The following is a 26,302-nucleotide window of genomic DNA, read 5'->3' on the forward strand; positions in this document are numbered from 1 at the left end:
CTGGGGGCTATCATGATGAGACAACCCTGCTTTGCTTTCCTCTGGGTGAGAGAACCTTTGGGATAAAAGATATTGGGGAAAAAGGCAGGCATAGATCATGGATGATCTGTCAAACAGCATTATCCCCACGATCCTGGGTGTGGATGCCAAGTTGCATAGAACAGGCATTTGCAGGTTTCGTTTGTTGCAAAGGGATGCACAGCTGGTTTGCCCCAGAACGAGAAGTTCATGCTTGGAGCCGACTGATCAAACTCCCCTTCGTGGAGGCGGTTTCCAGTTTTGCTTAGCATGTCCGCTATGAGATTTCTAGTCCAGGGAACATGTTCGGCCCAAAGAGTTATTCTGTGTGTTGTTAGCCGGTTCCAGATATCCTGATCTTCCATGGACAGCGTCAATGATCTTGTGCCGCTTTGTTTATTCACGTAATGCGTGCTGGTGGTATTGTCCGTGCAAACTAACACTGAAGACTCTGCTACAATTGTTAGGAAAGTTTGGAGACTGAGCAGATGGCTTTGACATCTAGGTGAGTGATATGTATGCTCCTCTGGAGCAGAGACCACTTTTCTTAAATTAGAGGTTCTGTAGAGGACTGCCCCAGCTTTCCACGGAAGCATCTATAGTCTCAGCCCATCAGACTAGAGCTTCCATCATACCTATGCTCCTGTAAGGCTTTCATATTCAGTCGTACTGAGGGATCATATTGATCACATAGGACATGATCCCCAAAAGTTAACTGAAGAGACTCAGTTTTTTTTTTCCCCTCTCTTCTCAGAGACAGTTCCTAGAGCCTTGTCTTAGAATGCTTGAAATGCCATTGGTGCTTTTATCAACGAGTTATTGAAGAAGGGGGAAGTCCTTTCTGAATAAAGCTGATTTGAAGCCAAATGGAAGAACTCTGATGAGTGGGTGGGAATGCGAAAGTATAAATCCTGTAAATTCAGAGCTGTCGTGCTATGGGAGAGGTTGACCACATAAAAATATTTTTTGTGGAAATACTCGTTTAATTTCCAGAGGTCTACGATAGATGGACATGCCTCAGTTTTCTGTTTTATGAGGCAAAACCGAGAATAGAAGCCTATTCCTTGAGGAGAATGTGGGCCTTTCTCTATGGAACCTTTGGTTAGTGTAGCTAGCACTCCCTCGTTTTGGTGGAGTAGTGGGCGGAATCTGGGTGAACACTCTATACTGGATTCTAGTCAAATTCTCGCAGAAACTTGACGCGGAGGCTACTCCTATAAAGCGGCGTGCATCCATGCATAGCACTCTATAAGCTAACAAGGGCGGACAGTTGTCAGACATTGAAAAATACCATCTGGACAGCACAAACAGGAACAGTCAATGCCTGGGTGTTCAGTGCCCAAGATGAACCAGCTATTAGGGCTGATAGACACACCATGGCTGCTAAGGGATACTCAAAATTGTTATACAGGGTCAAGCCTCTGGGGAACCTGCCATTCCACACAGACGCACATGGTCTCCATTTGGAGAGAAGCAAAATAACCGTTGGGGTGGAAAGATATTCACAAAGAGCAAATCTCACTTTGAGATAGTGACATCCTAAAGCTAGTGGACAACCCAGAGGGTTTTACAAAAGCTGGGTGACCTGTGGACATATGGAGAGATGATCGCCTATGAAACCCTCAGTAGTGATTACCTATTAGCAGCCACAGAACAGTATAGATACCTTCAGATCAGACACAACTTGCACTCTCAAATCCCACATGGCGCACAACCAGAGGAGTTTGCACCCCTCTAGAAGACAGGTTGGCGCTGGACCCCTAACCAAGAAACCAGTACCTTTAGTGTACAAAAAATAAATAAATACAAAAATAACTCTCCAAATGTCACCCAGAAACTAGAAACAAATTAGGTGCAAGAACTAGGTGTAGGAAGGTAGCCTCTTTCTAGCCTTGTTCCCCCACTTTTGGCCTATTTGTGAGTATATGTCAGGGTGTTTTTACTGTCTCGCTGGGAACCTGCTAGCCAGGGCCCAGTGCTCATAGTGAAAACCCTATGTTGTCAGTGTGTTTGATATGCGTCACTGGGATCCTGCTAGCCACGACCCCAGTGCTCATACGTTTGTGGCCTATATGTGTTCCCTGTGTGGTGCCTAACTGTATCACTGAGGCTCTGCTAACCAGAACCTCAGTGTTTATGCTCTCTCTTAGCTTTAAAATTGTCACTGCAGGCTAGTGACTAATTTTACCAATTCTCATTGGCACACTGGAACACCCTTATAATTCCCTTGTATATGGTACCTAGGTACCTAGGGTATTGGGGTTCCAGGAGACCCCTATGGGCTGCAGCATTTCTTTTGCCACCCATAGGGAGCTCAGACAACTCTTACACAGGACTGCCACTGCAGCCTGAGTGAAATAACATCCACGTTATTTCACAGCCATTTTTCACTGCACATAAGCAACTTATAAGTCACCTATATGTCTAACCTTCACTTGGTGAAGGTTAGGTGCCAAGTTACTTAGTGTGTGGGCACTCTGGCACTAGCCAAGGTGCCCCACATTGTTCTGGGCAAATTCCCAGGACTTTGTGAGTGCGGGGACACCATTACACGCGTGCACTACACATAGGTCACTACCTATGTGTAGTGTCACAATGGTAACTCTGAACATGGCCATGTAACATGTCTAGGATCATGGAATTGTCACCCCAATACCCTTCTGGTATTGGGGGGACAATTCCATGCATCCCCGGGTCTCTAGCACAGAACCGGAGTACTGCCAAACTGCCTTTCCGGGGTCTCCACTGCAGCTGCTGCTGCCAACCCCTCAGACAGGTTTCTGCCCCCCTGGGGTCTGGGCAGCCCAGGCCCAGGAAGGGAGAACAAAGGATTTCCTCTGCCAGAGGAAATAGGTGTGAAGGGCTGGGGAGGAGTAGCCTCCCCCAGCGTCTGGAAATGCTTTGATGGGCACAGATGGTGCCCATCTCTGCATAAGCCAGTCTACACCGGTTCAGGGATCCCCCAGCCCTGCTCTGGTGCGAAACTGGACCAAGGAAAGGGGAGTGACCACTCCCCTGACCAGTACCTCCCAGGGGAGGTGCCCAGAGCTCCTCCAGTGTGTCCCAGACCTCTGCCATCTTGGATTCAGAGGTGTTGGGGCACAATGGACTGCTCTGAGTGGCCAGTGCCAGCAGGTGACGTCAGAGACCCCTCCTGATAGGTGCTTACCTCTTTCAGTAGCCAAGCCTCCTTTCTTAGTAGCCAAACCTCCTTTTCTGGCTATTTAGGGTCTCTCCTCTGGGCTATTCCTCAGATAACGAATGCAAGAGCTCACCAGAGTTCCTCTGCACTTCCCTCTTCGATTTCTGCCAAGGATCGCCCGCTGGCTGCTCCAGGACGCCTGCAAAACCACAACAAAGTAGCAAGACGACTACCAGCAACATTGTAGCGCCTCATCCTGCCGGCTTTCTCGACTGTTTCCTGGTGGTGCATGCTCTGAGGGCTGTCTGCCTTCACCCTGCACTGGAAGTCAAGAAGAAATCTCCTGTGGGTCGACGGACTCTTCCCCCTGCCAACGCAGACAACAAACACCTGCATCACCGGTCCTCTGGGTCCCCTCTCATCCTGACGAGCATGGTCCCTGGAACACAGGAGCTGGGTCCAAGTGTCTCCCACAGTCCAGTGGCCCTTCTGTCCAAACTTGGTGGAGGTAAGTCCTTGCCTCCCCACGCCAAACAGCAAACCTGTGTACTGCGTGATTTGCAGCTGCTCCGGCTTCTGTGCACTTCTCCAAGGATTCCTTTGTGCACAGCCTAGCCTGGGTCCCCAGCACTCCATCCTGCAGTGCTCAATCAGCTGAGTTGGACTCCAACGTCGTGGGACCCTCCTTTTGTGACTCTGAGTTCATAGATCTTCTAAGTGCCTGTTCCGGTACTTCTGCGGGGGCTGCCTGCTTCTGCGGGGGCTCTCTCTGGCCTCCTCCCAGGGGCGAGATCCTGGTCCTTCCTGGTCCCCAGCAGCACCCAAAATCCTCAACCGTGACTCTTGCAGCTAGCAAGGCGTGTTTGCGGTATTGCTGCCTGGAAACACTTCTGCAACATCCAGCACGCCGTGGGGCATCTTCCATTCAAAGGAGAAGTTCCTAGCTCTTTTCGTTGTTACAGAATCTTCGGCTTCTTTCACCCGGAGGCAGCCCTTTTGCACCTGGGGTTTAGTGGGCACCTGCCCCCCCCGGACACTTTTGTGACTCTTGGACTTGGTCCCCTTCCTTTACAGGTCCTCAGGTCCAGGAATCCGTCTTCAGTGTTTTGCTGGTGCTTGTGGTTCTTGCAGAATCCCCTATCACGACTATTGTGTCTTTCTGGAGTAGTAGGGTAACTTTACTCCTACTTTTCAAGGTCTTGGGGTGGGGTATTTTGGACACCCTTACTGTTTTCTCCCAGTCCCAGCGACCCTCTACAATCTCTCATAGTTCTGGGGTCCATTCATAATTTGCATTCCACTTTTGGAGTATATAGTTTGTGTTGCCCCTAGACCTATGTCTACCTATTGCATCCTATTGTGATTCTACATTGTTTGCACTACTTTTCTTACTGTTACTTACCTGTTTTGGGTTTGTGTACATATAATTTGTGTATATTACTTACCTCCTAAGTGAGGGTATCCTCTGAGATAATTTTGGCATATTGTCACTTAAATAAAGTACCTTTATTTTTAGTAACTCTGAGTATTGTGTTTTCTTAGGATATTGTGCTATCTGATATAAGTGGCATAGTAGGAGCTTTGCATGTCTACTAGTTCAGCCTAAGCTGCTTTGCCATAGCTACCTCTAACAGCCTAAGTTGCTAGAAACACCTCTATTCTACTAATAAAGGATAACTGGACCTAGCACAAGGTGTAAGTACTACAAGGTACCCACTAAAAGCCAGGCCAGCCTCCTACACTAGGTGATTTAGAAGAAAAGGAATGGTAAGCAGCACTGCGAGATCTGTGTGAAATCGCCATCAGAACAGAATTCTGCATGGTGCAAATCCGTGCCTTACCCATGTCGTACTACTCAAGATCTCACCTATATAGAATTGGGAAAAGATCCTCATGAAGGTGTGCAAGGGACAGTGGTGAAGAGGGCTCTTTTTATCATATTCTTTCAGACTGCCTGAAAATCCAGAACTATTGGAAGGCAATATAAAAAGCAATGGCGTAATTGAAGGTGTTTCCGATATGCAAACTATTTGTACTCACTATATGGGGAGGAGAAACGACACCCAAAGACTTGAAACTGGTTGTCACTGGGCCTGGTAGTGGCGAAGTGGGGAGTTAAAAAAAAAATGGTGTAAGGGAAAAGGTATAGAGGACATGGAGGGTCTACCGAGGTTAACAGAGAAGTGCGCAACAGCTATCCAATGCAGACTTGCGTACTCTGGATCAGTGGTAGGTGAGATCTTTGGGGAAAGGGGGAGGGAAGAAGAAGCAGAAGTCCTAGCTTTATCCTCTTGGTAGGAGGTAATGACACACTATATAATACAAGGATGGTGGTGATAACTGTTGTTGCCTTGGCTTATAACATGGAAAACCCATTAAAAAAAAAGTTTTGTTTTTTATAAAAAAAAAAAAATTTAAAGCCTGATAGTGGATTGGAGCACAGGTTGGAGCAGTGGATGTGCTGAACAGTGTTTATATTTTTCTCCAATTGATTTCTCCTAAAAGCCTATATTTCATGTTCTCTCTTCAAATTCTTCTTCCCTTGGCTCTTCTACATTGTTTTAAGCTTATTTGTTTGCAAGAGGGAAGAGGAGGTAACTTCCCCATAGATTGTAGCTCCTGTTGCTCTCCCCTTCACTCATGGGTCACGCTCCTTTATCCTCCATTTTTCAGCCCATGTTCCTCATTTTGGACCTAGCATAAATACCTGGAGAGTGCGTGGCTGAGCACCACACTACATACAAAATGTGTTTTGTTTTTTTGCAAGCCACCCTACTTACACCCCCCGCCCCCCCCCCCCCCCCTTACCAGGGTGCACCTACTACTTTGGTCTGCTTGTCTCTGCTCTTTTCTGGTATCTGCTGCCTGCCCCGTTTCCCCCTTTGTCAGCCACCATCCGCTTGACCTGGTTTTATTTCCTGTTGCTGCCACAGCAAACACAATATATTTGTCTTTTTGTTATGTATCCCTTGCCCAGTGTCACATTTTCTGCTGCTGTCCAACTAGTTTTTCTTTTGGCAGCCACTTGTTGATGCACTGACTAGACTTTTTCCTCACATGCTTTTTTTAATGTTCTTCTCTGGCTTGCTGATATGCCTCCACTTTAACGTCCGTGAACACTTATTATAATACACAGGATTCTGCAATTCCTGCATAAAAAGTCAGTCTCAAATTTCGTCATAATCGGCAACTTGTGACACACGCAGTCGGCAATTATAAAGAAGACATCAGAACTCTATTATAATTTCTTTCAGTTGACCTCTGACACCATAAATGCCTGCTGCCAGAGCCAGCAGCTGAGGTCAAAGGCAGGTCTGATCACAGAGAATAATCGAAATAGTCATTTAAAACAATGTACAACATAACATTGATTTTCCTTCTTCTGCTCTATTTTTCTAGCTTATAATGACTAGCAGAGAGAACATGTTTATGTGTTGCACTCCTTAGATAGTAAGAGAAAAGCTCGAATCTTTCTGCATGTTCCCTCACATTCCGAGGTACTGCAGCTTTTTTTTTTTTCTGACTTGTATTAAACCGTTTCTAATATCCGTTTGCAACACATATCTAAACAGGTTAATGTGTTTAATTTTGCACTAGAGGTTTCTGTTTTATTCTTCATGTTTGCAAACATGCTTGCTCTTTTATATGAAAGGGGTTGTAAGTGTTTTTTTGGAAAGGTGATGCGTGACCGGGCATCATATTGGATAAAGGACTCCATGGCACACTTAAGGAAATTGCAAGTCACCCTTTATTGCATAATCTTACAAGGGAACTATGCCTTCGGCCCCGTTCCCCTATGTGGTTAAGGAACTTCTCGGTGATGTGCAATATCCTTATAACTTACGCAAGAAGGTACTTTAGACCTATTATTTTTATTATAGTTTCATTGCAAAATAATTTCATATTTTATTAACAGATCCACTCTGCAGTTATTTTTTTAGAAGGAACACTTCTGGTAGATGAGCTCTTAAAATGACACCTTTGAAGAGGTAAAACAGTTAAATACGGATATACAACTGATTGCTGTGGCACAGGAGTATAGTTGGAGGGGTCCTGTTGGATAAAAGCCTAATCAGGAGCAGCAACAACATGACTACTCTGATGACATTTTCCTACGAATACTGTGGGGACTGCACAACGTTATCCATCTTTTTATCCCCGTCATGAATTCACTGATACACACATTCATGTTGACAAGACTTACCTAAGGGAACAGTCTCTATCCATGTCTTCCACTCATGCATGTAGAGAAAAGAGGTAATTTACAACATAGCCTCTTCAATTGGAGGTGTGCTGCCTGTTATGAGCACATAAGATATATTTGCCACCTGCAGGGATTCCCTATGGAGTTTATGATCTAGTTTGGATGCAAGTCACAGCCTCTCAGAGTGATAGCAGCTCAGCATCATTTAAGGTTTTTTCCGAGACTTACAAACCATTCAATCATTATGTGCATACTATCTGTGAAATAAAGGATCGATAATGCTGACCGACTATGCTGAGTTATGGCTCTAGCGGCCGCCATGGGAACCTGAAACTGATCCACAATGCCCCATTATCAGAAGTCTCTGTACATAACCTACAAGTCTCACCTTTTTAATGTTAGAGTTCTTTTTATCTCAAAGCTTTTGCCATATGTTAAATTTATAAAGTACAATGGCATTAAAATTAAGAGATCAATGAGAAAGGAAAGCCAAGCACCGGGACTAGACATGGACAACGATGCAGGTGGGTTCAAAGGGCATCAGGGTGAACCTGTATCCCCATTTCTAAGGCACACTTTCCCCATTCTTTAATCATGGGTATAGCCATCTTTTAAAAAGGAGGACAAATTGTGTAGTCCAATCACACCTTTTCCTCACATTTTGTACATGATAAAACATTTCTCAGGCTATAAAAGGGGCTGGTTTTGTTAAACACTGGAAATGCAACATACTGTTTTAATGCATGTAAATGCACATACTGCATATAAAATAGACAATTAATGTTTAAGAATACTGGATGAAATCCATAAACTGGTTTTAGTCTTCAGTGGCTATTAAATGTTCCTATTTTTTCTTTAAAAAAATAACCAAATCAGCCAACATTTGTAAAAATTTGAAATTACCGTTCAGACAAAAATACCAACCACACTATGATATTGGTGCCAACACTGATAAATTGTTAAAACCCCACCCACATTTATTTTTATAACTCTGTCAGCCATTCCACAACAAATCTTTTGTAAACAGGTCTAAGATGTACATTTTTGTTTACCTTTGGTTCAGATGTGATCATCATCCTATTGCATTTCGTATGTGTTTAGGGTTTGCCTACACAGAGGCCAGTAATTGGACACAAATGTAGACATGGTCATAACCAATATGGTTTCTTAATAACAATTCCATCTTGTGCATACAAATTAAGTTAGAAAAGAGAAGATATACTGCCCAAATCTGAAATACCAGTTTGTTTTAGAAAATGATCCTACTAGTGTGGTATTAAATTAACAGATAACATGTGTATCCAAACAAAAATCAAACGCTGCATCAAACAAGTGAATTGTGCGCAAAACAAAAAAATAATAAAAAAAAAAAAAAAAAAAAAATCGATCAACAGTAATATTTTTCAAAAATACAATCATGCACAAGAGACTTAAAAACTATAAGGAAGACATGAATGATAAATAAAGTAAATATTTATGGGCAGATTTCCAAATAAAAGCAGAAACTGTGCATAGACAAAAACAAAAGTTCCATAATTTATACGTTAAGTTTTATAGAATGCAACAGGAATATGCTAGAAATGCCATCTGCTCTGGCAAAATCCACCTTTTCGAATCCTTATGTTTTTTTCATTTGCTGTGGCCTAAAGACTGATCAGTGTGGCATCTTTAGTATATCCATGAGACCGTGGCACTCTACTGGTCTGAGAAAGCACGAGTCTAACATGCAAGTTCAAGCTTTAACTATCATTGTAAATTAATGCTACCAGTGCAAAAGGCTTGCCCAGATAGACATGCTGAGTTATTGGACTGTAAAGCTGAATTCATTATTCCAACACTCACAAATGATGCTTCTGTGGTTTAAATGAAATATCCCAATGAATGCTGACTGTTGCTTTATGTTATAGCTACATGTCTTTTAAAAGTAATAATTGTGTGACCATGTGTGCCAGGAGTTTATGAATGGGTATTTTTCTACAGTTTCCTTTCAATGTAAGGACCTTCTCAGACATGCACAAGATATCTGCTGGGTGGGGGCTAGATGTGCATCCTACTGCACAAAGGGTGTCAGCATCAAGATTATGGTATAGTTAAGGACAGGCACAGTATGGCTTATCTTTAAATATTCCTTTTCAAACACTTTTTGGGGTGCCCAAGGGAGTTTCACTTCCTGCTACATCTATAAAGGAAGTATCTGGGAGGCTGCCCAAACCTTCCCCAATGAAGTCTCCTGCTGCACAGACCTTCCTTCAGGGTTGTAGTCCATCAATATCTTCTCTTGGTCTTTGCTTGGAAGCCTAGGTCAGATTTAAGTAATCTGAACTAATTGCTGAAGGTATGGCCTGTAGATGCTATTTATTTAGAGAAGGTGTTTGGCTTGTGTTTAATTTCCAGTTGACGGGAAGTAATGGGATCTTTAGTAGACTGGAACTAGTTGTGGGTACTGCAGTACATTGCTGGGGGACATGAACTGCTGAGGCACTTAGTACAACTAGGGGAAAGAGTAGAGAACGACTGTGTTACTGGAAAGGAACCACTTCAACAAATATTTAACTTTAGAGGTCTGGGTCCCTTTGTTTCAGAAACATCTAATGAAGGCAAAACTGCCTCTACTATATACATATATATAAATATATATACAAATAAAAAAAATCAAGAAGAACCATAGTTCAGAACCAGACCATCAGGCCTACTTGGAGTTTCAGATATGTAAGTACTATGCATCATTCAGACTCTTCAGACCAGATGTCCATGCTTGATTGTAGTCTTCCACACGTAGTATCCAACCTCCTGGATTTCAAACATGACAGAGCCTCAAGATTGGTGCAGCAGAATATTTAAGTTCCATTATTTTTTCTGTGTACCATCATACAAGAACTAGTGTTGAGGAATCACAAGCTTCTGGCCGACTGCACAAAGAGGTTGATCTACATTTTTACTGTAGCTCAGAGCGTTCTGACTTTTAAGTCTGTTTTTGATTAAGGCCTACACTAGATGCATACAGCAAATTAAAAGTCGCATTAGATAAAGCAGATTGGGGAATCCTACTGGACAGTTTCCACCTACATATTTATTGTTTTTCCAGTCTAAGTTTGGTGTGGATTCATACAGGAGGTGTATAGGGCAAAGTGCACTTTCTGGAAGGCACTAGCCACTGATTTAAATGTAACACTAATTTACCAGTAATTTTCACAGCTGAATGCAACTATTCACTATTTTTTATTTACTCTAATTTTGTTCTAATTAAATTTGTATTGCTTTACTCTGAGTTTGGGAGGACATTGATGTTCTTAATTTCTTATTGTTTGCTTTACCTTCTTAAGTGCAACGCCTAAAGCCACTTTCTCATCTGCTTTGTCTTAAGCCAAGCTACCAAAGTTGAAATAATGCTGCAATCACTCAGAATGCTGGCATTTAAGGACAGACTATTCCTTGGAACTGACTTGCCCCCACATACAACCAAGGCACCATACAGATAATGTGATCTCATTCATAAGTACAACTCACACGCAAAATTATTCAATGATCAAGAGCCTGAGAAACTCATTAAGGAATTTTCACCCAAAAGTAAGTTTTGTGCAGGTAAGGTGCACTTACGCGTGTCAAATATTTTGTGAATTAGAATTCTAACGCGGTTATAATCAGGTAAACTGCCGCAAAACACACAACCCTTCTCTTTAGCTGCTCTTTTAGGAACTATTTATTAAATACTGACAACACACAGACTGTCACGAAATGACATAAGGACTTAAACTTGCAGTTTTTAAAATACCCCAGAATATGCAACCCTTCAGTTTTCTGTTAATTTTATCTATCGTGATGGGCAGATGTGGAAAATACGGATCTGACTCCATTTTAAAATTTATTTTTTAATACATAACTTCAGTTTCAAGTTTGCAATGTAAGTTGCTCTGACATAGGGATGTGCTGCAAAGTCTGGACTCGACAGATCAGGACGCAGGAACAATCAAGACAGCAAAATACATAAAGATGCATGCTTTATAAGATCTATAGACAAGCTGCGCAACTGTTGACCTGCTGCACTTAAAGGTTTGCACTGATGCGCAAAACAAGCAAAGCTTATCATTACTGGCCAGTCAAGCAATGCTGGTAGCTTGAAGGACAATTCGTTTATCACAAGTTACACAGTAGATGCAGCCTGCATCAGTGATAGTGAGCAGCCTGCACCATTGATGGTGAGCAGCCTGCACCATTGATGGTGAGCAGCCTGCATCATTAACGGTGAGCAGCCTTAACTCTCTCTCCCTTCAAAGCCAGAGGGTCACACGTGAAATGTGAAATTAAATCCTATTGATAGTAACAAGTTGAATTGGTGGCAAAGGGTGTTTGCAGTCTATATTCCAACACTTAACAGTCCAGCTTTTTAACACCAACCAATACATAGCTTTTCCTTTCAAGTACAATACATTTTTGTCTGCTAAAAGAAGAAACTGAAAGCAAAGGCTCAACCACCTCCACTAATATTCAAGGAGCAGTTAACGTTTGCTAGCCTTTTGAGGAACTGCACATACCAAAGGAATCTTAGTGTGAGAAATCAGGATTCTGAGTTTGACAGTGTCAATCTATGTATCAATATAGATCTTAGCACACCTAAATGAACTCTGGATCTTGAGGGGATGGACCTAGGAAGCGAGTCTGCATATGACAATCAACATGCTGAATACCAGCAATAGCACCATGCATTATGCTTGAGGTAGCAGTGGTACAAGGTCTGCATTTTAATCATTAATCTCTGGAAAGGCTAGAAAGGATATTATATGCAAGAATAGGGTCGCTAATATTCAAAGTGACGAGCTGCTAGTGTTTAGATTTCGCTTCAATGGCGCTGCCAGTAGCACCTTGAGACAAATCAATTGAGATTGTAACCCAAATATGCATTCCAAAGGGTTACAAAAGGCGTTCCTCTGCTAGCCTTTCTTGGGAAAAGGACCCCCCTCCAAAACACTGATCAAAAAGCATAAAATATGCCAACACCAGAGCTTTATCTACCTGCAGTATGCAAGTATGAAGAGAAGCCATCTCCGAAAGCACCCACAACTCCCCAATGTCCCTACATCAAGAGGCACTACTGCCTCCCCCCTTCCGGTCCCCCTGACTCCTCTGCATGCTCAACTATTCCCCAGACACTTCCACTTGCTGGCAGTCCTCTCACAGGACAGCGGGAGCAAGCCATGCGAAGAAGGGTAGATGCAGCCCAGAGCGGCGGAGCGAATCAGAACAGCAGTGCAGAGCTGAAAGCAAGTTTTGTTCAGAAAAAAAGTATAGCTGTTTTTGTGTGTGAGGGTAACATGCTGACCCTCTGAAAATGGTAGTAAATCTTGGAATCCTTAGCGCATTATTGGGATGATGCCCATTGCCCACTCAGTTACATAAGCCTTCGAACAATGGTGGTATGTCTCGACAACCAGTGAAAATCCCATGATGATGCTCCCTGGACAAACTGCTGACCAACTCCAATATGGTGATAATTCTTGTCAACTTGCAGGCGCATCCGTAGCATGATACTGACCCTTGGTAAAATACTCACTCTGGCACAATGGTGGTGAGTCCCTGCATACTGTGGGCATCCATGCCAACGTGGTACTTATCTAGTGCACACCACTGAGACAGATAGGATGGTTGTCATTCTTGCCATATTGGGAGCATCTACGGCAGAGTGATGGGCACCCATGGCACAAGGAAGGTCCTGAAAGGAAGGTTCTAATTCTTGGCATATTACTGGCAAACTTTGCACAATGGTGGGCAACTATAACGTTCAACCTGGCACAAAGGTGTTTATTCCAAATATGATATGGGAATGTACAGCACAGGTAAGGGTCAGAACGTACAGTGGGAATTACTCCCATATGTAGGCATCTATTATACAACGGTGTTTATTCTCGATACTGGCGGTTTCAGTGGCACCCATACCTTTAATAATGTTACCCCAACACTAATCATAACAGTGTGCTTCTGCACGGCATGGTGGTGACCACTCTGGCAAAGTACTGGTCCTGGCTTACTAGTGGTATTTTCTGGCATATTGCGTCATGGTTGTTCCTTGCGAGGCACTCATGAAAATAGTTTTACATACATTAGAATTCAAGCAAGCTCAGAGAAGGAAAAACTTGTAAACATGCATGCTAGTATACCTGCTTGGCCAGCCCTCTCTCCAAAAACTTGCAGGGTAAGTCTTAGCAAATCGCTGTTTTTTTGGGAGGGTCTGGGGTAAGTGGAGGGAAAGACAAAATCTGCTGTAATTAACCTTGTTGACTTAAAGTTTTTATTTTAATGTGAGGGGAGGCATGTAGTGAAAAAAAAACAAGCTTTTTAAGATTTTGGTTCAAAATCCCAGAAATTTAAGTATTGTCAGCTTTTGCTTAAAGACAATTTTTAAAAGCGCTGGTTAATGCCAGTTTATTGGCACCAACTAACTTGTGATGAATTACCATGAATTGTTCCCTCCTCGAAGATATTTTCACTGTTTACGTGAAGTGGTTCCTATGAGTTTAAAGTACTTGATACATTAAAAGCTCTACGCAAGTCTCCTACTATTGGTCAAATGAACAACCAGAATAAAAATCAAGGCGTAAATGTTGGGAAATAGTAATTACAATAAAACTGACTTGATGGCATTTTATGATCTATTTCGGAGTTATTAACTCCGGACCAGTTCTAATTAAGTAGCTGCCATTACGTAGTTCAGCGTTAAATGGTTTTAGTATCTAGGACCACGTGTAGGCACTTCACATTGATTATTAAACAAATAATTGACATTGCTGCGATTAACTAGGCTGGAGGTGAAGCTGGAAGCGACAGTTCTTTTCTAACAGCTATAGTTATGTCCCAGTCATGAAGCTGTCGTTTAGAAAAAGAAGAAGTGAAAAAATAAAAAAAGAAGAAAAAAAAGGGTCGAGCCAAGCGGAACTGTACGAAACGTTGATGGGACAATGATAGAATTTAATTAAAACAAAGAACATGTTAAGGCATGGCTACCTTTAGAACTACGACCCAATCAATTCATTTGTCTGCAGGAATGTAGCAAATTTTGATTAAAGTAAGTTTCCTAATCCGGTGAACGGATTTCACTTTATTATGTTTCACTGGACATGAACACGTACTTAATTTCTTTTCTGGAAGCAAAATAATCTAAAAAGACCGTTTTAACCCGCAGCACTAATAAAAAGAATAAGTGTGTTGACTGGCAGAAGATTCTCAATTTGAATGTTACATTTATCCCTGATATGACCTGTATGAAGCTCCTAATCAATTCAGAAGAGGCTCCTCTGACCATTTCCAGGTCAAAATACTTGTAAAATTGCTCTTTATGGACCATAGCTCCGACAATAAGAGCAGATCTTCACAAGCTACAGTATCAGAGGTCGATCATTAACTCATGGATTATGCAAATGGTAAACGGGCCGAGATACCAAATTACGATTGAGAATATATATATATTTTTTTTAGATCAAAACTTTATTGCTCTGTTGCTATTTGTATTACTTCCGCCTTGGAGAGTTATGTTCTCCCATATTTTAAAATGGAAAACAGGCAATGAAGATATATGCTCTATTAGAGTCGAACTAACGTTACAACCTTCTCATTGATGAGATCGGCCAACCCGGACGATTATGGCCGATAAGGCAATGGCAACTTAATACCAGGTTGTATACTGCTCATTTACAGCGATTGGGCATGTTCAATATTCAAATGAAATGATTGAAAAGAAAAAAAAATCAAATGTGTTTTAATACTGTTAAGCTACCACTCACTTTCTTTCCCAATTAAATCATTCTTCAGCATTGCATAGACGCTATACTGGCCTCTACGTTTAATTAAGATTATTCCAGAAATGTTCAGATATTTTGGAGACTATTCTATTGACAGACCTTACTGTTCTACGTAAGGCTGCTTCTCTCATATCCACAGAAACAAACCTTTGGGATTTTTTTGCACATATGTAAAAGGGTACATACCTCTATCAGTTCATCTCTTTGTCGAATGCCTTCTTTAAGTTCATCCAATTTATGCTGGAAAACACTGCATGCATGCTTTTGCCTTTCCAGTTCCTGTATGAATCATAAAGAAAAAGGTAAGGTATATCTTGATTGCAAACAATAATTAAAGAATAGTGAACCATTTTAACCACTATAATACGTTTTGTTGAATAGAAATGGCAGAGGACATCTCTGCAAGCCTTGTGACATGCTTTATGCCATTCTCACTTTCACAATAATGGATATTTGAAAGTAATTAGCAGTTATCAAGGTTTGCTCCACTGATGGAGGAACTGCAACTTTGCAAAGATGAACCACATTGATGCACTAGGAGGGCTACTGAGTCTAGTTCACTTGAAATTCATAGCTGAAGGCTGGTGTGGTGGGCGCCACGGTTTTGAATGGAGCCACATGAGGCTGATATATATTATGTTATAGTTAGGAAACAGAATGTAAAAAAAAAAAAAACATAGTAATTCACTTAAATAACCAAAGGTTAGAGGGAAGATATAGTTAGGTTCACATTTCAAACGTACAAAACTATGGAAATTCAGCAGCTATAGTTAGAGTTATTTCAAATAACTATAAATTATGCCCTAAGGTGACTAACTTTTGGCCCCCCATGCACTGTTTCCTCATCAAGAATGATGCCATAGAACAGTGATTTTAAAGTACGGCTCAGAGGCCGCATGCGACCCTCCTGACCTTTACATATGGCCTCCTAGCAACAGCAGCACTGGACAGATTCAGCAAGAACATTAAAAAGATGTTGAATAAATAGACAAGCATTTATTCGAAGGTTAATTTAAGTTAAAGAAACAGCTCGCATTTGGAAATACCTTTTAAGACATCTTGCAGTAAGAGAGTAAAAATATGATAGTCTGTAAGAAGCAAGCCAGTTATGTGCAGTACTGGGTGGCCTGGGATTATATTCTACATGCATACCATTATGGTTTATTAAAACAAACTCAGGAGAAGGTTTTGTACAGCACACATCATGAAGTCATGTATACTGAAATCCTTGTATGTAATAATGAAAAAAGGATGGAAAGTGAAATAAAACAATTGCCTACTATCACACAATTTAGTTAAGTGGTGATGCTGGGATTTTGGTTTCACAGTGCGCAATTCTGACACTAGATGTACATACCATGCTTCCCCTACACTCATCTTACCACACCCCCCAACTCTGACCGCTGCCCTGCTGGCATCAATGCAGCCCTCCGTCACATCACTGACCAAACTTTGTGAACCCTGGGAAAATGTTTGCAACTACCCATGTCACAGAAGATGCCATCAGTGATGCAATATATGGGGTAATTAGCAGTGTATGGAAAGGGTGCAAGTTATAGTTAACTTAGGGTACAAGTTTTTGTTAGTTGAAGTAACTAACTATAACTGCTGAATTTCTATGGTTTTGTACATTTGAAATGTGAGCCTAACGGTCCCTGTATCTTCTGGTTTTTCTTTTCGGTGAGTTTCTATGGTTTATTTAATGTTAAGCATTTTTTATTTATTTGTGTTAATGCAACCACATGCAAGCACGGCCTTCTGGTCTGCGGCCTATGCCCTTGGGCTCTTAGGAGCCCCGCTGACCACCACCTTCCTGAGGCTTCAGTTTCAAAATTAGAAAGGGGCTGCGCAGTGACTCATTCCCTATCCCCATACCTCCCCCCGCCTCTCCTGGGGCTGTTTGAAGCCCCGGGGAGGTAGTGGTTAAATTGTTAAACACCTTAAAGGGAAGCTGCAAGGACCCACCTCCCCCAACCAGGGACGACCTCCTCCCAGGGCCTATAGAAAAAGTAAAACTGGGAGCGAGGCTGTGTCGCCCTCGTTCACAGGCCGATATTGGCATCGAGACCCCATCCCCCCTGGGGGCCAGCCACTATTAAAAAGGGGCAGAGGGCCACACCGCTTCCCTCCCTTGGCTGATTTTAGTCCCATGGACCCCGTTCCCCTGGCCACTGTACTCGGGTGCTCTTGCCCCACCCAGGGCACCCAGTGTGCTTTGAAGGAGACCATTTGAGAAGCTTGAAAGCCCCTGTGGTTTCCGCCAGCTCTCCGTCTTCTGCAGGAGTCTGCATTGCTCCCGCACATAGGTAGCTGCTAAATATGCAATCTTTCATCTATTTCCTTGCCCGCATGACAGTGGGCAGGGAAACAGATGAAAACTCCGCTCATAGCAAGCGGGAGCAGTTGCCCCGCTCCCGCTTGCTAGGAGCTGAGTTATTGTTTGCTCTCTGTTGGTGGAAGCAGTCGAAGCTCCTGCCAAGTGAAAGGAAAAAGCTATCACCTGAGGGTGGGCACCTCGGGAGATGGCAGGAGCCGGCACCCTCAAATATCTGAAGAAAGGAGAGCAGAGGTGGTCCTCCCTCCCTCCCTTTAAAAAATAAAATATAATACCACATGCCCCCCAGACTGCCCCCCCCCCCCCCACCAGCCCACCCCCAGATGACCTGGTCCACCCGAGGTTAAATTGAGAACAAGTTTTTATTTGGCCAACCGTGGTGCTTGACATGCTACAAGGAAGGAGCATATTTAAATCTGTTTTGAAACCATTAGGGTTGTAGTATTTATAGAAGTGCACTTTGTGAATTACAATAGTTTTACTCTTTTGTGAGTGTGTGTGTTCTGTACCTCCCAAACCCCTAAATAATTTTCCCTCGTTCTAGCCCATTTTTGAGTAATTATCCCCCTTTCCCACCAATCCCTCTGGTTTTCCAACATTTGCTACTAAAATGCATGCCTATATGTGAGAGATCTATTACTCTTGTCCTCCCCTCGGAGAGGACAGGAGCAGCAGAGGTTTTTTAACTGCAATTTGTTGTGAATAAGTACTGCTACTGGAGTATTAATTATAAATACTACCATATGCAGGTTATGAATTAGGCCTTCATAGTTAAAGACATTTTTGCTTAATCAACAAGAGAAGGGGGTTTTATAGAAGTTGAGAGCCATACCACTAATCTTCAAAAAAAGATAAAGGACACCTACCTGTTCAAATAGTTTTGGGATTAAAATCACTTTTATTTGGTTTAGAACAACATCTCCCTCCTACAACCAAGGGCCAGTGGGGCATGAACGATATGTAGGGGGAATGGAGGGAGTAAAAGGAGGGGATAATATAGGGAAAAGAAATTTGTGACGACTGCACATGGTAGTAGGCTATCTAGCAGGTCCAAGTAAAAAAAAAACACAGCTGGAATATTTAGGCTAAGTTGTGTGGTATTCGTCCCAGAGTCGCCCGTCTACTTTGAATTTGAGTCATTGTTGGTCAAGCGGAGTTTAAGTACAGGGGGCATGGCAATTCCCTAAACTCATCTGAAAGATAACAGACGCAGGGTCCCAAAGTCCTGTCAAATAGTAGCCTGTGGCTGCTGCGGACAGTTTTTCCATTCCCAATAGATCATATAAATTATGAAGCCAGTATGCATGTGTGGGAATCGTGTCCGAGCTACAGCGGGATAATAACAGTCGTTACCAGTGTAATGGCACAACCTTTAATGCTCCCGGGAATGTTTCTTTGTGAATTTGGGAACCCCAGTAAAACATAGCTGGGGAATCGTGGAAAGTTTGTGTCATAAATGTAATCTATAGCTTGCAAAACAGTACGCCAGGAGGTGGCAATTTTGGGACAATGCCACAGCAAATGTGTGAGCGTACCTATGCATCCGCAATGACACCATCACTTATCAGTACCTGTCTTCCAACTGGCAATCCTCTCTGGGGTATAACACCAGTAATGAGCAATGTTTGGAAATAGTTCTTTAGTATTCGTGTTATGCGATGATTCCCGTACATGGTGCAATACATCTCCCCACTCTCTGTCTGTGAATAGGCATTCGCATTCCGTTTCTCATCTACACCACGCCGGGGTTCTGGATAGGAGTGTAGGTATTACCAAAAAGCATATATGTCTGAAATTAGTCATCTGTCGGTTATATGTGTAAGCAGCCATCTCTCAAATGGGGTAAGCGGCCTTCTTGCACGGGGGCAGATCACAGACGAGAACACCCAGTGGTGAACAGCCAGATACTGCCAATATGCCATCGGGGGAGGCCATAACGCTCTTGGAGCAGAGGAAAGTCCAGAACTCCACTTGTATCAAAGAGGTCACCAACTATTGTGCACTTGGATGCTTGCCATGCCTGGAAGTAGGACTCAATAAGTGTGGGTGGTAAGTCTGGGTTTCCAATAATCGGGGTTTGCGGAGATATGGGGGTGGACAGGCCTCTCAGCATCTGCACCTTGTCCCAGACATCCAACGAGGCTCGTAAAATGGGGGAGACGGACACCCTGGGAGGACAATGCACCCTTGGTAGCCACTGTATTTTTCAGACATGCACTCCTGCCACTGCTTGATCGATAAAACATCAGTGTTTCTCTGTGCTTGGGTGGGACCACTATCATACAGCACAGCTGGGCAGCTTGGTAATAGCGAGACTCCCAACCCCCCTCAGTCTGTGACAGGTAGGCTTACCCTTTGCCATTCTTGCCTTCTATCCAACTCATATGAACTCCCAGATGAGACTTTGTAGTTTGTCCAGTAACTTAGGGGGAGGTTACAAAGGCAAGGTCTGCATAACGTATAGCACCTATGGCAGAAGTGTCATCTTGACTGCTGCCAAACGGCCCTGCCAAGAAAGGCCATAACCCTTCCACCTGGTCAGGTCCAAATGGGCCTTTCTCAGAAGTGCATTGTAATTGCATTTGGCTGTAGAGGTCAGTGTAGAGTATATCTGTAGGCCCAGATATTTCACCCCTTGTGTGGCCCAGGTAAAGGACATAGTGGTCTCCAGCAGTGCTCTATCCTCCTCACGTACTGTCAAGTTCAGAATAGATGATTTATGTAGAACAGTTTTAAATCCAGTGACTGCCACAAAAGTCTCCAACTCCTCCATGGCAGTTGGGACCAAAATCTGTTGCCGGGATAAGCAAAGCAGTACATCGTCTGAATAAAGAGCCAACTTAGGTTATCTGCCTTCCATCATTGTACCAAATATACACAGATGTTGGCGTATGCATTCAGTAAATAGTTCCATATATAGGGCAAACCTTAAAGGTGACAGGGACCAGCCCGGTCACATGCACCTGAAACTGAAAATTGCCGGGATAGAGAGCCATCACGCACACCATAGCTCTGGGGGGCATAATTGCACTGGATCCACTTACAGAAACGTGGGCCCCCAATCCATATTGGATTAAAACCGTGTGCAGAAATCACCAGTGTACTCAATTGAAAGCCTTCTCTGTGTCAACAGAGAGAAGAGTGGGCAGTTGGAAGCGTTGGGTCCTATCCAGGAGGTGGCAGAATTGCCTAGTATTATCTCTGCAGGTTTTTCAGGGATGAAGCCGGTCTGATCCTGATATATACGGACACAGCCTAGTATTCACGATGCTCGTAAAGAACAAGTTACTTACCTTTGGTAACTTCTTTTCTGGTGGATACACTAGCTACCTGTGGATTCCTCACCTAATGAATTCTCCCAATGAGCCAGCATTCAACGGAAATTTTCTTCCCAGCTCTGCACGTCGACAAGGACGTCCCTACTGCCCGACTCCCACGCGACTCCGTCTGACATCATCGTGGCAATAAGAGGACCTTGCCTGCATGCTGACGTCAGTTTTCACCATTTTTTACGTGCCTTTGAAGCGAACAGGTGATCACCTGACATCACATACTTGACATGACTACATCAATCAAATACGTAATATTTAATCAAATAAAAACAGCAAAATATACAAATATAAACATCTAAATATACCACATATATGTACTTATATATACATATACAATCAAATATACATTCACCCTAGGAAATCTTTGTATGACCAACCAGGCAACAGGGAGGCGGGTGGGACCGTGAGGAATCCACAGGTAGCTAGTGTATCCACCAGAAAAGGCGTTACCGAAGGTAAGTAACTTGTTCTTCTGCTGGATACAACTACCTGGGGATGCCTTACCTAATGAATAGAGTCCCAAAGCAGTACTGCACTTGTTGGCGGGAGCCTGAATGGTCACACCAAGAAATCCTGCAGCACGGACCGTGCTAAATTTCCAACCCTCCTAACCTCCGCGTCCAAGCCATAATGCTTTGCAAAAGTATGGAGGGAAGCCCAAGTCGCGGCCTTACAAATCTCATCCACAGGAACACCTCTAGCCAAGGCCGAAGAGGCCGACTTAGCCTTGGTGGAATGGGCTCTAATTCCAACAGGACGAACCTTCTTTGCTAAGGAATAACATACTTTTATGCAAAGAATGACCCACCTGGACAGTGTTCTTTTGTGGACAGCCTTGCCTTTCCTCTTCCCCACGTAGCCAATAAAGAGCTGATCGTCCACCCAGAACTCTCTTGTTCTCTCGATGTAGAAACTTAACGCTCTCCTCTTGTCAAGCCGATGCAGTCTATCCTCCTCTTTTGATGGATGGGGAGGCGGGTAGAAAGACGAGTGTGTTATCGATTGTCCCAAATGGAAGGGTGTAACAACCTTTGGTAGGAAAGCCGCCTTGGTCCTCAGCACCACCTTGCCCACATGAAAAGAAGTAAAAGGGAGTTTAACGCTAAGCGCTTGAAGTTCACTCACTCGCCTAGCCGACGTGATGGCTATGAGAAAAACAGTCTAACACCAACAACCTTAACGGACATGAATGTAAAGGTTCAAACGGCAAACCCACCAGGAATGTAAGAACTAAATTCAAATCCCACTGAGGCATAATAAACGGAGTGGGAGGAAACCTATTGGTAAGAACCATTAAGAACCTCATAACTATAGGGGACTTAAATAAAGAGGGTTGATTGGGAAGGCACAGAAAGGCCGACAGTGCCGACAGATAGCCCTGAACAGTCGCAACTGCACAACCCCTCAACGCAAATAGTAAAATGTCCGACAAATGGGCCCGTAAAGGATCAATTTGCTTCTCTCTAAACCAAGCAACAAATTTTGCCCATCTGCCAGCATAGACAGATTTGGTGGAGTGTCGCCTAGGCGATAAAATAACATCCACCACTACTGGCCGGAGAGAAAAGGAACTCAGGTTGCCCCGTCCAATTTCGAGGCATGAAGGTGCAGGCTCTGGAGGTGGGGGTGTAGAACCTGCCCCTGCAACTGCGAGAGGAGATCTGCCCTGTAAGGGAGACGGAGCAGACGGCACAGTGAGAGTTAGAGAAGGTCTGAGTACCACACCCTTCTTGGCCAATCCGGAGCTATTAAGATGACCTGGGCCCGGTCTTGGCAAATCTTCCTCAGAACCCCAGGAATCAAGGGCATGGGGGGAAATGCGTAAAGCAACTGTCCGTACCAGGACATCTGAAACGCGTCCCCCAACACTCCTTGCACCGGATACTGGAGGCTGCAGAACGACTGGCAGTGTGTGTTCTCCCGAGTGGCAAAGAGGTCTACCTGAGGGAATCCCCACATCTGGAAGATATGAAGGACCAGGTCTGGACGCCACTCGTGATCGACCGAGAAGTGTCGACTGAGACTGTCCGCACGTACGTTCAGAACTCCGGCCAGATGATTTGCTACTACGCAAATCTGATGGTCCTGTGCCTAGAACCAGAGCCGCAGAGCCTCTCTGCAAAGAAGGTATGACTCTACTCCTCTCTGCTTGTTGATCTACCACATCGCGGTAGTGTTGTCAGTCAGGACCTGAACTGACTGACCGCGAAAGGACAGGAGGAAGGCCTTGAGAGCCAAACGTATCGCCCGCAATTCTAACAGATTGATATGAAACATCTGTTCCACTGGAGACCAAAGACCCTTGACCTCCAGGTCCCACAGATGAGCCTCCCCACCCTAGAGTGGAGGCATCCGTTATAACTGTGGCTCTGGTGGTGGTAGCGAAAACGGCCTTCCTTGGGAAAGGTTGCCGTCCGCAGCCCACCATCGTAGATCCGCTGCAGTGTCTCTGGAGATCTTTATCGACTCCTAGAGATCCCCCTCTGTGCTGAAACCACTGCCTGCGGAGGCACCACTGAAGAGCCCTCATGTGCCAGCATGCATGAGTGACCAACATAATGCAAGAAGCAAACAGACTGAGCAGATGAAGGACCTTGAGGACTGGAACAAAGGCTCCACTTTGAAACATTGGAATCAACGCCTGAATGTCCTGAATCCCCTGAGGCGGAGGATAGGCCCGATTCAATGTAGTGTCCAGTACCGCCCCTATGAACAGAAGGCCTTGAGAGAGTGCCAGGTGAGATTTGGGCACGTTTACCGAAAACCCCAGATCAAACAACAACTAGGTTGTCATTTGCAGGTGATGCAGCACGAGCTCCGGAGACTTGGCTTTGATCAGCCAATCGTCCAGGTAAGGGAATATCCATATTCCCTTCCTCCTGAGATCTGCTGCAACCACTGCCATTACCTTTGTGAAGACTCGAGGTGCTGAAGTAAGACCAAAAGGCAGGAGCGCAAACTGGTAGTGTTGCGACCCTACCACAAACCGGAGATACTTCCTGTGCAACTTCAGAATAGGGATATGAAAGTAAGCATCCTGCAAGTCGACAGACACCATCCAATCCTCTTTGTTCAACGCCAGAAGCACCTGCGCTAGAGTCAGCATTTTGAATTTCTCCTGTTTGAGGAACCAATTCAAAACCCTCAGGTCCAGCACCGGGGCTTCAAATGACCATCCTTCTTGGGGATCAGGAAATATCTTGAATAACAACCCTGACCCCTTTCCTGCTCTGGAACCAACTCCACTGCACCTTTCGATAAAAGGACTAGAACGTCCTGCTGCAACAACAGGAGATGGTCTTCTGTGCAAAAGGATGGACGGGGAGGGATGGGAGGGGGAAACTCACGAAAAGGAAGGGCATAACCTTTCCCCACAATATTGAGGACCCAGGAGTCCAATGTGATCAATTCCCCCTACAGGAGAAGCATGTTATGCAATGGATGGAGGACTAAGGCTGCTTTCCCTGTTGCACTCCCCCCCTGAGGAAGAGGCAGGGTGCTGCTGGGTGGCTCCTCTTGTTCTAACCCTACCCCGCCCTCTATAGGACCTATAGGGAAGGTTAGACTGTTGTTGGCCTGCTGGTAGGGGTCTCCCCGAAAGGAAATTCCTCTTCCAAACCCCCTGAATCTTCTAAAAGACCTGAACGGGGTGGTCGTAGAAGCCTGCAGGCCCAGGGAATTGGTAGTAGCCCTGCTCTCCTTAAAGCGCTCTAAGGCAGAGTCAGCTTTGGAACCAAACAACTTGTCCCCATCAAACCGCAAGTCCAACAGGGTCGTCTGTACATCTGTTGAAAATCCAGAAGACCTCAACCATGCATGCCTCCTGGTAACCACAGATGTGCCCATTGCCCTGGACACCGAGTCAGACGTATCCAGTCCCGACTGAATAACATGAGTCACTGCTGCTTGCGAATCAGACAGGAGACCCCGCATATCCTGAGGCAAATCATGTAGCACAGCCTTGGCAGCGTCCATCAGGGCATGAATATACCTGCCCAAAACACAAGTGGCATTTGCAGACTTAAGGACCATATTGCATGAAGAAAAAACCTTCTTGGCAGATTGCTCCATCCTTTTCGATTCCCTGTCCGATGGAGCCCCAGGGAAGGAACCAGGAGCCGAACGTGAGGAGCACGAGGCCTGAACCACCAGACTCTCTAGAGTCGGATGCAGAGAGAGGAATCCTGGGACCCCAGGAGTCACTCTACATCTTCTCGCCACCGATCGGCTCACAGCAGTCGAAGATACAGGGTTCCTCCATACTTCCAGGATTGGTTCTGTAAGAGCCTCATTGAACGGAAGGAGTGGTTCCACAGCAGCCGAAGCAGGATGCAAGACTTCCGTCAGAATGTTAGTCTTTACCTCAGCTGCCGGTACCAGAAGGTCTAGAAAGTCCGCCGCCTTCCTTACCACTGTATGGAACGAAGCAGCCTCCTCGGTAAATTCCCCAGGAGAAGCTAAATCCCACTCAGGGGAAGTATCAAGACCACTCGAGAAGTCCAAACCCTGAAAGTCTCCCAGGGGGTCAGCGATCTCTTCTTCCTCCAGGAGCTGCCTTCTATACTCTTGCTCCTCCAAAAGCCTCAGAGCCCTTCTTCTTGAGCGCAGCCTGGCCTCCATCCTTGGTATCAACATAGAATTGGCCGACGCCGACTACCTCGGCTGACACGGCCCAGGAGACACACCATGGTCTCCGGATTCATCCGACGCCATATCCATCGGCGTCATGGATAAACGGGCTCTCTTCCCCGGCGTCGACTGGATTCGTGGCGAAGTCATCGACGCCACCGGATCCACAGAAGCCACCGGGATTGTGAGGTGTGTGTGTGTTTTGGGGCACCCCTTGGGCAAGAGTTGCCCCCCCAAAGGGAGGAAATTTCATATTGGCTATCTCTGCCCCCGCAGAAGGGCCTATTTTTGTAGGCCCATCTGCCCCCAAGGAGGGCAAAAACCACCAATACTCCAAGCATTTTTTGATTCCCTTTTTTTGTTTAGTGCTGGGGGTGCCCCCCGTTTACTCCCTTTGGCAAGGGTCGCCCCCTAAAGTGGGCACACAGCTGTTGGCCATTTCTGCCCTCCTTGGGGGTAGATCGGCCAATTTTTTTTTACACCCATCTGCCCCCAAGGGGGTCAGAATCCACTTAGGCACGGGGGGGGGGATGGGAAGAGAGAGAGAGAGTGTGTGTGTGAGAGAGTGTGTGTGTGTGAGTGTGTGTGTGTGTGTTGGGGGGGCGGCACCTTTGGCAAGGGTTCCCCCCCCCCCCCCCCCCAAAAGGGGGCACGTTAGTGATGGCCATTTCTGCCCACCTTGGAGGCAGATCAGCCTATTATTTTTTTTTAGGCCCATCTGCCTCCTAGTGGGGCAGAAGCCACTTAGGCACCAGGGACAATTTCTAAGTTCTTGGTGGTGGGGTGTTTGTCAACTGGCGAAGCATTTGTATTTGTAAGGAAATGCCTCCTTGGCATGGTTACCCCCTGACT

The 26,302-nt window shown here is 44.7% G+C and overlaps 1 protein-coding gene across 11 annotated transcripts in view; it reads right to left on the minus strand.

The window, feature by feature from the left end:
* LRRFIP2 (LRR binding FLII interacting protein 2) overlaps window positions 1-26,302 on the minus strand; it is a 291,111-nt gene that overhangs the window by 69,606 nt on the left and 195,203 nt on the right. For all 11 annotated transcript variants that reach the window (XM_069215054.1, XM_069215036.1, XM_069215027.1 and 8 more), the window contains one exon: window positions 15,341-15,433. In XM_069215054.1, the coding sequence (XP_069071155.1) occupies window positions 15,341-15,433 (93 nt within the window). The remainder of the gene's footprint in view (window positions 1-15,340; window positions 15,434-26,302) is intronic.

Source organism: Pleurodeles waltl, chromosome 2_1 (genome assembly GCF_031143425.1).
Source record: "Pleurodeles waltl isolate 20211129_DDA chromosome 2_1, aPleWal1.hap1.20221129, whole genome shotgun sequence".
Lineage (NCBI taxonomy): Eukaryota > Metazoa > Chordata > Amphibia > Caudata > Salamandridae > Pleurodeles > Pleurodeles waltl.